This window comes from Aulostomus chinensis, chromosome 9, assembly GCF_037954235.1.
Source record: "Aulostomus chinensis isolate RoL2024-O1b breed Wild chromosome 9, RoL_Achi_v1.0, whole genome shotgun sequence".
Taxonomy (NCBI): domain Eukaryota; kingdom Metazoa; phylum Chordata; class Actinopteri; order Syngnathiformes; family Aulostomidae; genus Aulostomus; species Aulostomus chinensis.
In genome coordinates, this window is record NC_141328.1 from 5,583,103 (window position 1) to 5,600,115 (window position 17,013).

The window sequence follows — 17,013 nt, forward strand, 5'->3', positions numbered from 1 at the left end:
GTTGTATCTGACACAACTGTTCAACTCCAATCCCTGACTACCCCGTGAAAACAGTGACTGTTGTTGATATGCAAATGTTAATTTTTTTTTGTTGTAAATGTGTTTTATTACTATGAAAGCGTAAGTCTTTATCAGGTGGATTCTATTTCTCTTGCCTCAACTGAAACTCCCTTTATCTTTTGTAGAATCTTTAATGGCTCTCAAATTCTTTTTTTTTTTTTTGCGCACTATTTATTTTAATCTTTCAGCCAATTGATGTGCAATTGATGTGAAAACCAAATTCCAACGTCGCGCTCCGCCCAAACGTCAAATGAAATATCCAAGATAAAGTAAAAGTAAAACATATATTTGACTAGAGCTTTGTCTAATGAACCCCCTAAAACCTTTATTAGCTAAGCGATACGTTTGAACTGAGAACAGAAAAGAAAAATTCACGAGGTTAAAATTGCGAAGCTCTTTTCAAAACACTGTACCTTTTGTGCGGGAGCTTTCGCACAAAATGGGAAAGAAAAAAAATTAGAACGGGTTCGTCATTTTATAACACCGACGCTCCTGGGTTGTGTTCAGAGCCCCACAATCCCGGAGATCCAGCTATGCAGTTGAACGCACCACCGCTGTTTGCTCCGGATATGTTTGCGTGAACGTGTTATTGTTGTGACTGGAATGAGCATGGACGCTGAATAAAGAATAGGTTTGCGTAAATGCGTAAAATCTTTTATATTTCAACCGGGCGTTTTATTAAAAAAAAGTGACGCACATGTTTCAGTATTTTGGTTGTAAAACCTGACTGTATGTGCAGCGATTCCTGTTTCAGTTCCTTTTGCGAGTAGATGTATCTTTACCTCATCGTGAATGCTGACAAAATACCGGTCATGACTTTGTAAATGAACGTGTTTAACCCTTAACTGTGGTTCCTACATGTTTTTTAGTTATAACAATATATTTTTTTAAATTTTGAATGTTAGGTCGCCAAAGCAGTTAGCTTTGCTGTTAGCCCGAGGGCTTAGCTAGCTAGCTGTTGTTAGCCGAGTCCTAGCACAAGCTTGAAGTTTTTAGCCTCTGACACACGCTGGGAGTGGATGCGTTGTGTTTAGTTGAATCACAAACACGGAATTATTATGATGGTATATTAGCTAAGCTAATGTGGTATTGCTACTTATATATGTCGTCATTTCCTCTGCAGGTTGTTTGAGGGGTACACATGATGAACTTTGACGGTCTCGAGGCTGGGTTGGGTGAGTACTCGCCCAGCCTCCACGGGACTCTGGATGCCGGGATGGAGCCTTCCATGGATCCCCACATTAATACCACCCTACTGCAAGGTGTGGAGCTTGATCCAGAGGCCCTGGCTGTGACCGTCCCTGAACCTGTGCATCTCATGGAGGGGATGTTTTCTGAGCTACATAGTGTCGTTTCCGAAGTTGGCATCCCAGTTACAGCAACACATTTCGATCTACAGGAAGAGATACTTTGGATGGGAAACCACAGAGTGAGAGCCTTGACTATTGTGATCGTTTTCCACAAGCATTGCTGCTTCTAGTACATACAAACTGCAGATTTTTCAGCAGCCTCCCATGTTTTCTGTTCTTCTCTTTAGGGTCATGCAACCTCATTCTTCGGTCCTACGATGGGTCGCTATTCTTCTTTCCAAGTCCATGCAACTGATGACATCCGACACATTCAAAGTCTGGAAACAGGCGTGCTGTTCCTTTCTAAGTGTAACCTGAAGTGCTACACTCGAGGGGGGCTTGTCATGTTTGATTATCCGTAAGTGCCCTTAGGCAGAGATGAACTGAACGTTTTCATATACTGTATTATCTTACTTAATTTATTGATTAATTTATGTTATTATACTAATTTATATACATTTCAGGATGGATGAAGGAGCTGATATGCACAGTCTCCTTATGACTGACAACAACACCATGCTGATGGGTGGATTACAGAGCTACGTTGTTGAAGTTGACCTAAATACTGTTCAAGAAACTCAAAAGGTGAGTCCCTGGGATTTGTAATTCCCTTAGTTTTTAACATTCCATCTTTTAGCAAATGAGATAAATCAGAATCTTATTTATTTGTTTTAAAGTTCACTGTTGAGGTACCTGGAGTGGCAATAATGCGCCATACCAGTCGTTTCTTCTTCTGTGGGCACACATCTGGTAAGGTAAGGACACTCCCAAAAGGTTATGAAAAAAATTTCAGACTGAGTGAAAACCGCAGTGCTCATGGTCATCTTCTGTAAAAACCAGGTAACCCTTCGTGACTTGCGCAGCTTCAAGATGGAGCACGAGTTCGACGCGTTCTCAGGCAGTCTCTCAGACTTCGATGTCCACGGAAACCTTCTAGCGGCATGCGGCTTCTCTAGTCGAGGCCTGAATGGTTTGGCATGTGACCGCTTCCTCATGGTGTATGACCTCCGAATGATGCGAGCCGTAACTCCGCTTCAAGTGCATGTAGACCCTCTGTTCTTGCGTTTCATTCCCACCTACACGTCACGCCTGGCTATCATCTCACAGACAGGTATCAACCAGGAAGTGTGGCGTTACTTTCATGTTAATTCTTGATTAATGAATATGATTTTTTATATGATTCCAAATGTAAATTTAATTGAGAACTCATTGTCCAACTCGTGTGTTTCTCTACAGGTCAGTGCCAGTTCTGTGAGCCGACTGGTCTCGCCAACTTGGCGGATATTTTTCATGTGAACACCGTGGGCCAGTTGCTCATGAGTTTTGATGTATCGGCCAGTAAACAAGCAATAGCCTTCGGTGACTCTGGGGGATGTGTGCATCTGTGGTCTGATGCTCCGGAGGTTTCGTTCAATGACTATTCCAGAGAGACAGAGTTTGCCCTGCCCTGCCTTGTGGACACGCTACACCAGCTTGACTGGAACCATGATCTTCTACCCCTTTCTCTCATCCCTATGCCACTAACCAGCACAGAGCCGCTGCTTTCAGACTGGCCAACTGCACTGGCAACACCTAGCCCCAGGTAACAACGCCTCTGTTATGGCAATGCTTCATGAAGTACTAAATTGATGTTATAAAGACATTCCATATTTAACCAATAATCAGTGAATTCCACCAATGGTGACAAACCAAAAATAGGGAGTCACTGAGTTGACTGTTTCAGTCTGGATAGCGATAGCTAGGATACTGACCAATAAGGAGAATCAAACCTAAACCAGTGTGTAATTAATAAGCTACATCTGATGTCATGGAAGAGACCTGGGCCAGTCATATATTGGTGATGCAACCTCAAGTGACATCTAGTGGTGAAGTTGGAGATTGCAATCCCTCACTTCACCCTTTTCTGTTGGCTGTCACATATTTTTCTAGTTTTTCTAACCCTCTCAAACTTCTCACAACGCAATATTGTAAGCCAGTACCAATGACAACTTATTTCAGAAATAGAAAAACTTTATTGATCAAAGCGGGGACATTATCCTGTCAATCAAGTGCTCAAAACATGACCAGCTACCTAACCATCCTTAGTAGATGATCAGTGATTTAAACCCTACGTTAAACCTATACATTCAACAAACAACACAGGTTATTAATTTTTTCTAACTGTTTCGGAGTGAAAAGTGTTAAACTGATCTGCTGTACATGGTGTGGAAGTTAAGGAGACGAATGTGGTTCTTCCCTTTTTACCCTCAGACTCCCCTCCCAAGCACTCACTGTACAATTATGATCATGTAGATTTTGATATGCAAATCATACCTCAATATAAGAGTCATATACCACCACCAAAAACTGCATTTGATCTGTCTGGTCCTCTCTAAGCAATATGTGACTCCTGCATTGCCGGTTCAAAAGTTGTCTTATTTTCATCTGTGATGCACTCAAGTGTGAAGTATTGAGGGACTATGCCCACCTGCCTCCTCTCACTGAAGTTAATTTGAAAATTAACTTTTCTTTTTTTCTCATGTGAAAAGATTGATTAATTGCATCTTAGCATTTTTGGAAGCAGGTGATGTGTCAGAGTTTTTCCTAACTGCACTGCCATCATGTCATGAGACATTCTTGCCCCTACAGACGAGCACCTCCCGTGGACCCAGAAATTCTGCGCACAATGAAGACAGTCGGATTCATTGGTTATGCAGCAAATCCTCGTGCTCGCCCTCGCAACCAGGCAAGATGCAGCGTAGCGCTTACACTACTTCACAACAGAATATATTAGGGTTTGGTCTTAAGTTAGGATTTTGCTGTGTTCCATTTGTGTATTGATATAAAATATCTAAATCTACGTTCTGTGTTTCAGGTTCCCTATAAAATTAAAGATGTGGAGCTTGATTATGATAATTACAACCAGGTCCCAGAATCGCCAATTGGACGTGATGAAGAGCCACACCTCTACATGGTGCCCAAAAAGTACAGAAAGGTTAGTCTTTTTATTTTTATGAATCTGTGCCAGAGAAAGCTGTAGTTGCGAGGTTATCTGTCTGTCTGTTCCATTCTCTTGGACTCAAGGATGAACTTATTAGGTCAGACTTGGACCTTACAAAACACATTTTTAGCCATAACTGAAGAATTCACGTGCTTAGAAATGTCACATAAATAATGACATCAAATGATCAATTGATGATATTTTCCATCCCAAATTTTCTGGCTGTTATTCAATTTGAACTATGTTAGATGATTTTATGAAATCCTTTGAGTCTAGATAAATGTGTAGCTTGCAACAGGACACGATGGTGGAGGCACACTACCACAAAGCAATAAATCTACTGCATTTTGATTCTCACATGACAGGAGCATGTGATGTGTGTTTTTGTATATATATTTTTTTCCTTTCTGGATAAAAATAATATAAATAGTTTTGATTGATTTGACATATGAGATGGAGGCATCTTTGTGTTTGACCAGGTCACTATTAAATACTCCAAACTGGGACTTGAAGACTTTGACTTCAAACATTACAACAGAACTTTGTTTGCTGGCCTGGAGCCTCACATCCCCAATGCCTACTGTAACTGCATGATTCAGGTGAGAAGTTGCATTATGGAATCCATTAAAAAAAAGTCCTTTTTAGAAAATGTTCGTTTTTTTTATGTCATTGTCTTTTTTAAAAAAAAAAAAAAGGTTGGTTCCACATTAAGTTGTTGTTCACGTGTTTTTTGGCACTTTAGGTATTATATTTCCTGGAGCCAATCCGATGTCTGGTGCAGAATCATTTGTGCCAGAAGGAGTTTTGTTTGGCCTGTGAGCTCGGCTTCCTCTTCCACATGTTGGATTTGTCACGAGGAGATCCATGTCAGGTAGGTGGTTCTCAGTGCTTCTCTTAGGGCGACAGCTGGCCAATCCCTTTGGACTTTTAGAGATTCAAGTAGATTTCTTAAATCTGTCTCTCCTGTATCCTGTCATCAAGGCCAGTAATTTCCTTAGAGCATTTCGCACCATCCCTGAAGCGTCAGCGCTGGGCCTGATCCTCGCAGACTCCGATGAGCAAACGGGGAAGGCCAGACTGGGTCGCTTAATCCAAAGCTGGAATCGCTTCATCCTCACTCAGCTCCACCAAGAGACACAGGAACAGGAGGGTCCGCAGGCCTACAGGGGAGCCAGCAGCAGGTCAGAGGCCTCAAAATGAGTCCCTGGTATTTTTGGTGTCCAGCAGTTGGTCTTCTAATAAATCTGATTTGCAACTAGAGAGAAAAAAAGGATTCAAAGCATCTTTTCACCAAGAAAGATGACAACTTTGCTGATTGTAATGTCTATAAAATAGTGATTTTAATTTCATCTTTCTGTGCATTGTGGGCTTCATTTTTAAGGAGTGTCATGTATGTAACACCACAAATGCAGGTGATTGTCCTCTGTAATAATAACTTTGGTAGCTCCCGGCATGCTTAGTAGAATTTCTTTTGACCAAATGAAAACAAATGCTGTAAAAATATTCCTTTTTACGGATGAGCTTTGCTGGCCTCCCTTGTTTCACAGTGAAAATTCATCAGGAATCAATAAGGGATTTAATAAAGGTTCAGACTGATAACCAGAATCATTCATAGTATCACTATCAGGAAAATCTTGTAATTTCCCATTTTTAATTAACTCGCCTCACTGTTTTTATTCCCAAACAGTGCTACACACGACAGTGTGGGAGCGTCTCATTGTCATCCGATCTGCTTTCCGTGGATAAAGTGACATCTCAGACAGCAGATTAGATCAGCTAAAGATAATTAAATTGGCTTCAGACCAGTTCTTTGCTCAAACTTGTCATTATGAAATGAATGTTAATTGCACCATGTAATCACAAAGAAATGACACTACCTTTTAGCTTGGTTCCTTACTAGCCTTGCTCACACCAGGAAACTGCCTGCTTCTTCACTGACCTACAATCTCCTGGGAAAATCCAGGGTCCAGTGTGTCTTTCACTTACCTTTGGTGTCTGTCTGTTTCAGTTCCCTGGGCTCATCTGGTGAGTCTGTCATCGGAAAGCTGTTTGGATGTGAGGTAGAGAACAGCAGCCTGTGTCGCTGTGGTAAAGAGACGGTCCGCGCCTCCCTCACACTGCTCTTCACCATGCACTACCCTGAGCAAAACTCTCAGGGTGAGTTGAACACGTTGCTGTGCTCATCTTGACATTTTAGACATTTGTGAGGTGGCTAATGTGGCCTTAGGGAGTGAAATAGTCTGGCAGTGTTTTTGACTATCTTTCTTTCACTCTGACTGATCAGAAAAGACAATAAAGGAGTATGACTTTGCTGAGATCCTCAAGAAGAGCATCTGTCTGGAGCAGAGCACTCAGGCCTGGTGTGAGAACTGTGAGAAGTATCAGCCCACTGTAAGTTACCGCCTCCTTTAGGTTAGATTAGATTAGATTCAGATTTATTGTCATTATACAGCACAAGTACAGTGCAATGAAAAGAAGTTCGGCATCTAACCGGAATGCAAATATAGCATTAAGTTCAGTAGCAATATACAATTCACCGGTGATTAATAGGGGTACACACAGATTACCATAAATTATTGAGTGCTACGAAGTACTTAGACAGTCACCTGTATGTACGGTGTTATAATCCATCCATCCATCCATTCCCATCACTTATTCTGTTAAGGGTTGTGGGGGTGCTGAAGCCTATCCCAGCTGCAGGGTTCACCCTGAACAGGTCACCAGTCCATCACAGGGCCAACACATAGAGACAGACAACCATTCACACTCACAGTCACACCTACGGTCAATTTAGAGTATCAATCAGCCTCGTCCCCTCTTGATGTCTTTGGACCGTGGGAGGAAGCTGGAGTACCTGGAGGGACAGTGTTATAGTAATACGTATTATGTACAGTGGCGATGGCATTGTGGTGCTTTAGGAGCAGTCATACTGGTTATATAGTGGGGGTATGTACAGGCATATATGTATGTATAGTATATACCAGTGATCCTCAATAGGTGGCCCCTGGTTGGGTCAGCGCGTCAAGGTAGGGTGGTCATAGAGAGGTTTGGGAGGTTTCCCATATGGCCGATCTGGCTGGAGCGTTTTTATTTATTTATTTATTTTTTAAATAACCCCAAATGTTGCATTTATATTACACCCTGCCCTCGCAGTCGCAGCGTATACAGACAGGTGCACCGATAAACTACAAGCAACTGCACTTGCATTTCACTCGCAACCCCATTAACTGGGACGCGATACACAGGCCGGGACTTGACTTCTTGCCAACAATACACAGACAGCCGGTTGCTGGGTCACTCAGAGTTCAACGCTGAGAGCACAATTTTTTAACTTTCACTTTCATTTGCGGAGCAGTTTTAAAAATTGTAATCAATTTGTTAAACTGAAAGGAACATGCTTGATTCACCATAGGACAGAAATACATATTTCCTTCTTCCTTGTGGCTCTTTGTGCTTCTATTTTTAAAGAAAAGTTTTTTAACCTCCTCCTGAGATACTTGTTTTGGATTTATGACAGGTTCATGTTTCGTTTTATTCAACTATTTATTTATTTTTACGTCGAAATGGAAATGACATTTTATTTTAGTTTGTATTTTTGTTGTTGTTTTGAATGAAAAGGGCATTTAAAAAAAAAAAATTACAGTATTATTGCACATGGTCTGACCGACCTCTATAAATGAATCTTTCACTCATTGAAAAAAATTCTTTGTGGCCCGTAAGATTTGCATACCCCTGGCATATACAGTTATTAAAGTGGATAAAGAGAATGTATATTTTGTCAGAAGTGGGAAATAAATATAAAGTAAATATATAAGGTTTGCAACATTGTTATGTGTGCTGTAACACAGAGTAATCTCAGTGGTTAAATGAGGTATAAAGCTATGTATAGTGTTAAATAAAAGTCTTATATGCAAATGTATACAGGTATGGATAAGTATGTATACAGTATATATATATATTATACATATATATATATACACACACACATATATATATATATATATATATATATACACACACACACACACACACACACATATATATATATATATATATATATATATATATATATATATATATATATATATATATATATTAGGAGGTTGTAGAAGAGGTCAAAGTTCGTACAGTCGGCAGGTGTAGGAAGAGATCAAAGTTCATTGCAGTGGTGCAGGGCCTAGGGTAGAGGCGACGCAGTTCAAGTATTTGTAGTTAGAATGTGAGGGTGGAGCTGGCGTGGTACAGAGTTCAGGGAGATGACGGCTGAGGGGAAGAAGCTGTTCCTGAATCTGCTAGACTTGAAACAGAGGTTGCTGAAGTCTACAATGAGCTCTTTGGTTTTCTTTGTATTGAGGGCCAGATTTTTGTTGGCACACCACGCCACCAGGTGCTGGATGTCCTTCCTGTAAGCCGACTCATTTATGAGGCCTATCGCTGTTGTATCACCTGCAAACTTGATTATGCTGTTAGTGCCATATACTGGAGTGCAGTCGTAGGTGGAGTGGGAGTAGAGAAGGGGGCTCAGCACACTGCCTTTTGGGATGCCAGTGTTCAGGGTTTGAGGAGGTCAGATGGTCTACCCTTACAAACGGGGGGTCTGTTGGTCAGATGAGTGTGGTTCAAAAACACGCTGGGACAACTGCCTAGTGACAGTTTGAAAATGTCAGTTCTGACCTCGGTCAGCACAGTTCCTGAGCACAATCCTATTCAGATTAGCCCTGGCTGAACAGTTGGCCTGCTTGTCACCAGCATGGAAAGCGGTGTCATTCGCTTTTAGCAGGAGATATAACCTCTCTGTTCATCTGTGGATTCTGATTAGGGAATGTGGTAATCTGTTTAAGGGTGGTTACACTGTTGATGTTGGCCTTGATGTAATCCATAACAGATGAGGTGTAGAGGTCCAAGATAGCCTGGGTGGCAAAGGAGCTCCAGTCTAACTGTTGAAACCCTTTCTGCAGCTCAGAGTTTGCCCCCTAAGGCCATACTTTAACTGTCCTGACTAATGGCTTCACACGTCTGACGAGTGGAGCATACTTAGGAACAAAGAAGCATGGTCAGATTGTCCTCTGTGGGGGAGGGGAACAGCTTTGTAAGCCTCAGGAATGTTGGAAACATGATCCAAAGTTTTGTCTCCTCTTGTGGGACAGGAGACATATTGTTGAAATTTAGGGAGTGTAGAATAGACCTTAATTTGGAGTGGTTGAAATCTCCAGCCTCAATGAAGGCTGTCTCTGCGTTGTTTACTAATGCTAGCATGAAACACGGTCATTGCCTGCTTAGTGTTAGCGTCCAGAGGGATATGGGCCACAGTCATTGTGGAAGCTGTAAACTCTCCAGGTTGGTAGAGAGGTCTAAATCTGACCATAATAAACTCCACATCAGCAGAGCAATGACTCTCAATGGTGGTACTGTCTGTGTACCACAGTGTGTGTACAGTGTTTTGTTGACATAAACACACAAACCCCCACCTCTGGTTTTCATTGTGCTGTGAGCTGATCAGTTGGCTCTGTGGAGGCTATATCCAGTTAGCTCAATGGCACTGTTGGGTATTCTGCTATCAAGCCAGGATTCAGTAAAAAAATAATGACTGCCTTTGCTGCCCTTTGTCCATCTGTTGTTGATAAAACTTAACAGGTAAGTTAGTCTGATTTAAATCTGTTCTGCAGCGTGAGACGGTTTTTGTGTGTGTGCTTCTGTAGGTGCAGACAAGAAACATTCGATGTCTCCCAGATGTTTTGGTCATAAACTGTGAGGTGAACAGTGCCAAAGAGGCTGAGTTCTGGAAAGTTCAGGCAGAGGTAACTTAATTCTTCTGAATTTTTAATCTTAGACCCCAAAAATGTAGTAATTTCCCCATTTTTTATTGTATGTTTCCCCTCTCAGTATGCCTTCAATAAAGCCATGCAGAAAGAGGCAACTGAACCTGTGAAGCCCAAAGAACCCCCACCGATGCCCACTGAGTGGTGTTTGGAGTAAGATCCCATTTCATATCAATTAACATCACTTGTATCAGTGAGTCAAGTTTTAATTTTTTTTTTTTTTTCTAATGTACATCGAGTAGTGGTGAGGAATTATGTAGCATGGAGGGCTTCACCTTTGACACTCGGGTGGAGGACCTGAGACACGTTTGGATCCCTCTCACTCTGAAGATGTCCATCAGCAAGAATCAGGGACTGGAGATCAACAGCTGGTCTGAAGGCGGGGAGGTGAGAGAGACAGGTTTTTTTTTTTATTGCTTCTTTTGGTATTCTGGTTGCGGTTATTATACTCTCGTAACATGCAACTACTGACTTATCCCATCTAGTTAAGTTCTACTGAAGAGGCGGAGGGTGCCTCTCTCTACGACTTGGTGGTAACCGTGCCGCATGTCCTGGACGCTCGCACGGGTGGAAACCTGGTTGCTCACATCAAAGTGGGAGAGACGTATCACCAAAGAAAGGAGGTTAGTCAGCTTGGAAAACACACTAGAGAAGTCAATGTCAGTATTACTGTTTTATTTTTACAGTGAAATTTATCTGTAATTTTGTGTTTGAATCCTCACATTACTGACTTGCTGGGAGACTTAATGCAAAAAAAAAAAAAAAATTAAAAAATGAAATCATGATTTTGCTTTTTGAGAGGAATAACGAGACCAACATGCACCAACCAACACACACACTCGCTCCAATCCTGACTGCATCTAAGAGCAAACGATGGCACTGAAGCAATGATGTTTGTTTCAGGGAGTCACACACCAACAGTGGTACCTTTTCAATGATTTCTTAATCGAGCCAATTGACAAGGTAAATATTTAACCCATCTGTTAATTTCTACTCATTAAATATCGTCTTTGCAGCCATGTAGAACTGTTATTTTTGTTTTAGACTGAAGCTGCGCAGTTTGACGTGAGCTGGAAAGTGCCCGCCATTCTCTATTACGCCAAGAGGGACTACCACACTAAATACGACCTTCGGAGTAAGTTTCATCATGCTCAGTCTGGAGTTTCTGACTGTGCATTAACTTGTCTACTCACACTTTTTTGTTTGTTTCAGTTAAAAACCCCATAGATGCCAGCGTGCTACTGACAGAGGCCTCGCTGGCTCGAAAACAGAGGAAGAGTCACGCCACCTTCATCCCCTTGATGGTCAGTGAGATGCCTCAGGCTGGTGACTTGGTGGGGCTGGACGCTGAGTTTGTTACACTCAACCAGGTCAGTCTGGACATCTCTATATTTGGATATATATGATGGTGAGAGGAGCCTTCAGGGGACATGAGTTAGTCAAAGTTTGGACTGTTTTGTTTAAACAAACAGTGTAATGTGTCATCAAACCACACCTGAATAGACGTGGGAAGGCATCATCGAAGAGATGGTAATAATGGAGATGGGGGAGGAATATTCACAGTGACTAATAGACTGTTAGGATATATGTGGACACTGATTAAAAATAAATTTAGGCTCATGTATTGAAAAAATACTCACTATATTCAGCGCTCTTTTCTGGTGAAGATGAGAAGCATCCTATTTTTATTTAGGCTGGAACGAGTGATGTAGTGCGTTACCACAACAGTTACTGTCACTGAACAAATCCAAACTCCATTCAGTAAACAAGCACTTTAAAAGTTATTTACGAGTCATTCTGTGGAAACGCATGACAAAACATTACTTCAGGTTTTGTACCAAATAGCATCCTTATGTTGCCATTTTGGCATCATTTCTATCAAATTTTTACTGTCAAATCAAACAAAACTGTTTTGAATTGCGTGTGAATGAGACAGACCCAGATACGTGTCAGTGAGGTAAGTAGAGATCTACGGGTTGGAGAGCCCTCACACAGACTCATTGTACTGGATGAATAGATTTTTAAATACACAAGATGTGCAAATGTATGTGTGTTTGTGTGTGTGTGTGTAGGAGGAGGCAGAACTGCGGAGCGATGGCACCAAGTCGACCATCAAGCCCAGTCAGATGTCTGTTGCCAGGATCACCTGTGTGAGGGGTCAAGGGCCCAATGAGGGGGTGCCCTTCATTGATGACTACATCTCTACTCAGGAGCAGGTGAGTCAACACCAAGAACACAAATGGGACAGAAATAAAGTTCTGTCCTTGGGTGGTATCAGGATTCATTCCACCCAAATATCACACAGAGCTGAGCCTTTGTATCTGTACCACCATGTGATCATGAGGCTTTTGTTGTTACAAGACCTCTTTGTTCCTGTAAACAAGTCACAATAGCGAAGAGCAGGATCATTCCTTAAGACATGCACTATCAAATAGAATGATCAGGACTGAGTCTAATCATTTACGGAAAGCAAACCTTTTTATATCTCATGTTTTCATGTCATTATACAGTTTTGTAATACATGTTAACACAGACACTCCGTGTCGCCGGGACTTACTTTTGTCCGTATTAGCAGCTTAAATTGTATGATCAGTAAATGAAAGATTATACCTAAGTCATTTTATTAAATAGGTGTAGAAAGGATTCTCACCTTATCCCTGAGGGAGGGATAAGAACACTGTCGCCTCACAGCAAGAAGGTCTCGGGTTTGAGCCCTTGCTCCGGCACTGGATCTTTCTGTGTGGAGTCTGCATGTTCTCCCTGTTCCTGTGTGGGTTCTCTCTGGTACTCCAGCTTCCTCCCACAGTCCAAAGACATCAAGAGGGGACGAGGCTGATTGATACTCTAAATTGACCACAGGTATGATGTCAGTCCTGTGATGGACTAGTGACCCGTCTGGGGTGAACCCTGCCTCTCACCCAAAGGCAGCTGGGATAGGCTCCAGCTGGGATGGACACCCCCCAATCCCATTTGTGGTCTTGTTAATTAAAGTTTTAATGAGTTTGTCTTGGTGCAGTGTCAGATTGTGTGTTCGTGAACGTGGCTAACGTGTGAATATTGCAGGTGGTCGACTATTTGACCCAGTACTCTGGGATCAAACCAGGGGACCTGGACGCAAAGATTTCCTCAAAGCATTTAACCACCCTGAAGTCCACCTACCTAAAGCTGCGCTTCCTCATCGACACAGGAGTGCGGTTCGTGGGTCATGGCTTACAGAAGGACTTCCGGGTTATTAACTTATTGGTATGTCAACAGCCATAAGTCAGATTAGTTTTGTAACCTGATAGTTTCTTGAAGCGTGTTTCTTTGCCCTTTTCAAGGTTCTGAAAGACCAAGTCATCGATACGGTCTACCTGTTCCATTTACCACGCAAGAGGATGATTTCTCTGAGATTTCTTGCTTGGTACTTTCTTGGTGAGATAAAAGTGTTTCCATTGACCTTTAACAAGTTTATAAGCCATTCATCTGAATTTTAAGTCTAGAAATGTCTTTTTTCTGAAGATGCATTCACGTCAGCTTCAACACAAAAAGCAACTCGGGATACAAATTTGAACCAATGTGGAAACGATAACCACTAGTTCAACCTGGTGGAGCCTGGACATAGTTGATCAGAGCGCGCCCAGCTCGTGTGTGAACTATCTAGCCCATTCGAGTCATAGGGGAAGTTAGATAAGCATAAAGCCGCAGTGAAAAGCCACCAGCTCAAAAAAGCCATCAGAAATTGTTCCGTATAGACCATCACCAAACTCTGGACCCTGTGTGACCTAATTTCCACTTAGTCTGAAGTTCAGTTGAGTGTGATAAATGTATTTCGTTGTAAGGCTGCTTCATACTTGTAGCCATTCTGGATGTAAAACGTCATCTCTAAAGGGTCGTAAACTTAACTTGTTGAAACCTACAGAAACCCTACAGAGGGGCAATGCAAGCCTGACCTAAACAAAATAGCACAGCGTTGATCGTCTGATGTTTTGGGCTCAGAGGTCAGATTCTTGCTTGTGTTTAACCCCGTTGATCGAAGCGAAGTAAAATCTGGTCAACTGGACGTAAGTTTATCTTGAAGACGTTTCACCTCTCATCCGAGAGGCTTCTTCAGTTCTAGTGAAGAGTGTGGAAGCTCCAGCTTATAAACCTATGTGGGAGTGGTCAGTGCTATTGTGGTGGAAACGACCGTCCCGAGACTCACCTGGCCTCCCCAAACGACAGTCGTTGTGCGGTGTCAGGGAGTTTCAGGGGTGGTCGTTGGGGAGTTTCACCGACCACTCAGATGCTAATGGGCTGTGCTGGCATCAGCCGTTCCACATGGGTCTTTCAGCTGAACTCTTTGGGGAAGCTTTGAAAGGACTTGGTTGTAAATAGGTGAAAGGAAATGTCGCAGTCCACCTCCTCTGTTCAAAGATGGTTTCTCTATCCTGACGTGGATGGCTTCTTTAACTCCTCTTTCAAACCATCTGTCCTCTCTGTCGAGGATTTGGACATGGTCGTCCTGGAAAGAGTGGCTTTCTTCCTTGAGGTGGAGGAAAACCGCTGAGTCCTGTCCTCCAGAGTTGGCTCTTCTATGTTGGGCCATGCGCTTGTTGAGGGGCTGTTTGGTTTCCCCAACATAGAGCCAAGAGGATCCAAGAGGATGCCAGCACAGCCCATTAGCATCTGAGTGGTCGGTGAAACTCCCTAACGACCACCCCTGAAACTCCCTGACACCGCACAACGACTGTCGTTTGGGGAGGCCAGGTGAGTCTCGGGAGGGTCGTTTCCACCACAATAGCACTGACCACTCCCGCATAGGTTTATAAGCTGGAGCTTCCACACTCTTCACTAGAACTGAAGAAGCCTCTCGGATGAGAGGTGAAACGTCTTCAAGATAAACTTACGTCCAGTTGACCAGATTTTACTTCGCTTCGATCTACGATGACCTGGATGAATGAGAACCTACACAGACATCTTTAACCCCGTTAATTCCCAACATCTGCTTTCTAATTAACAATGAAATGTTGCTGTTGGACTCATGATCATGATGCTGTTTTACTTTGGCCCGATTTGTCAGACCTCAACATCCAGGGGGAAACCCATGACAGCATAGAGGATGCACGCACTGCCCTACAACTCTACAGGAAGTACCTGGAGCTGAGTCGGGGAGGTGGGGCCGATGAAGTAAGGAAGGTCCTGAAGGGACTCTATGAGAAAGGCCGACAGCTGGACTGGAAAGTCCCAGATTCGGACACAGGAGATGGTCAAGGTAGCCCAAAAAGTACGAAATGAGCTGGAAGAGATGTGGGCGTGTGTTCAGTGAGTAACGATGAGTCAGTGCAGTTGGTGTGAGTGGACTGACACTCTTCTTCCTCCAACAGGTGCTGCTGTCTTTCCCTCTGTGATGGGGCTGTGAGTTGCACACTGACTCATTCCTAGCGCACGCAATTAGACTGAAATCTTATTTTGTAATTTTCTTCACTGTGTTTGCAAAGGTCTCTGTTACCCGAGCAGTCCGTTCATCAGCGTGGAACTTTCAGTCACTTGCTGAACATTTTTAATTTTTTACATGTTCTTTCATTTAGGAAAGAATTCTTGAAAGGAATTTGTATTTTGTAAGGCCTCTTTTTTAACAGAAAAGTGTGTTTTCGGTGCATGTATATAAATAAACGGATCGTGAGCACGTTATTGTGGTAATACCCTGAAATAGGACGCACATTTTACATGAGAATTCAGAACACAAATTCAGTTTGACTGCTTTCTGGAATTCAGTGAAATTCATGGATGCCAGTTAATTCTCACAAAAGTGAGAATTAATTGGTAATTAACAGACGTACTGACTAAATTAGTAAATAGTTCTCATATTAAAAGGCATCAAATTGTTCAAATTTGTATCCAGGTGATCCAGAAAACTTCAGCCCCAGAGGAGAGCATCATGGCCTTGAATTCCCCTCCAGGTTCTCTAACTTGACTCATTCAGGCTCGCTGACATAAAGAACTGCATTATTACTTATTAATAATTGTTATATCACAAATGTCATGGTCGGATATGCTTTTTTTTTTTTTTTTTTTACCCCACAGTCAGAACAGAATCGAGTGGAATTTCCCATATTTACGTCTTTTTTTAAGCTGCTGTTAAACGGGTGAAGTGCATCATTTGATCTGCAGTTTTAGAGGTACGGGGACGTCTAAATAACGTTGATATTGTGATGGTAGCTTCTGGAACCGCCCCTAATGATAAAAATGAAGGCTTCTCAGTGCGCTAAACAAACAAGTTGAATGGGTATTTCGTCCGCCTGGGACTTATGAGAAATATTACCTTTCTAGCATTTCTGACTGAACCAGAGTTCAGATTTAGGTCAACGTTGTGAATCTCATGATTAACTTCCTCTTTGAATTTTATTTAGAATGAAGACAGAGTCTGTGAATCAAATGGTTGTGGATGTCCTACTAAATGAACATTCTAATAATTTCAAGTGTCTCACGCTCTCCATGTTCAGTTTTTCCAAGACCAGCAGTGCCCTCTGTTGGTTAAACATGTTTATCTTCATACAGTGTCAACTTGAGCAGGGTTCCTCTTGCGGTCTTAATAAAGAAAATGTCTTTTGGTTTTAGCTTAGATGAAGGTAAAAATATCAGGAAGTTTCTTCAATGTTGCAATATCTAATCAGAAATTTACAGGCTGTACAGCAACCTTTTGGGTAATAACCTGTCAGTTCCCCCTACAGTGAGCATGGCCAGCGTCAATGCAGAACCTGGTGACGGAGGACACCCGGCAACCCAGAAGCTTTTTGCCAGTATGATTGAAATAGGTCTTTAATATCTAAAGAGATCTTGAACC

The 17,013-nt window shown here is 42.3% G+C and overlaps 1 protein-coding gene across 2 annotated transcripts; it reads left to right on the plus strand.

Annotated features, from left to right (window-relative positions):
• Nucleotides 1-570: 570 nt before the first annotated feature.
• On the plus strand, nucleotides 571-16,854 carry pan2 (poly(A) specific ribonuclease subunit PAN2). Of its 2 annotated transcripts, none has more exons than XM_086213313.1 (26): nucleotides 571-691; nucleotides 1,184-1,489; nucleotides 1,598-1,767; nucleotides 1,874-1,994; nucleotides 2,087-2,164; nucleotides 2,250-2,520; nucleotides 2,646-2,991; nucleotides 4,038-4,134; nucleotides 4,264-4,383; nucleotides 4,869-4,988; nucleotides 5,132-5,260; nucleotides 5,371-5,570; nucleotides 6,398-6,546; nucleotides 6,674-6,780; nucleotides 10,089-10,187; nucleotides 10,273-10,361; nucleotides 10,451-10,595; nucleotides 10,694-10,831; nucleotides 11,112-11,171; nucleotides 11,253-11,343; nucleotides 11,421-11,578; nucleotides 12,281-12,424; nucleotides 13,272-13,451; nucleotides 13,529-13,622; nucleotides 15,250-15,441; nucleotides 15,554-16,854. In XM_086213313.1, the coding sequence occupies exons 2-26, from the start codon at nucleotides 1,202-1,204 to the stop codon at nucleotides 15,586-15,588; spliced, it is 3,621 nt and encodes a 1,206-aa protein (XP_086069439.1). In that variant the 5' UTR covers nucleotides 571-691; nucleotides 1,184-1,201; the 3' UTR covers nucleotides 15,589-16,854. The 2 variants fall into 2 exon arrangements, with proteins under 2 accessions (XP_086069439.1, XP_086069438.1); XM_086213312.1 differs by having other exon boundaries at nucleotides 15,250-15,453; nucleotides 15,554-16,853.
• The last annotated feature ends 159 nt before the right edge of the window (nucleotides 16,855-17,013 follow it).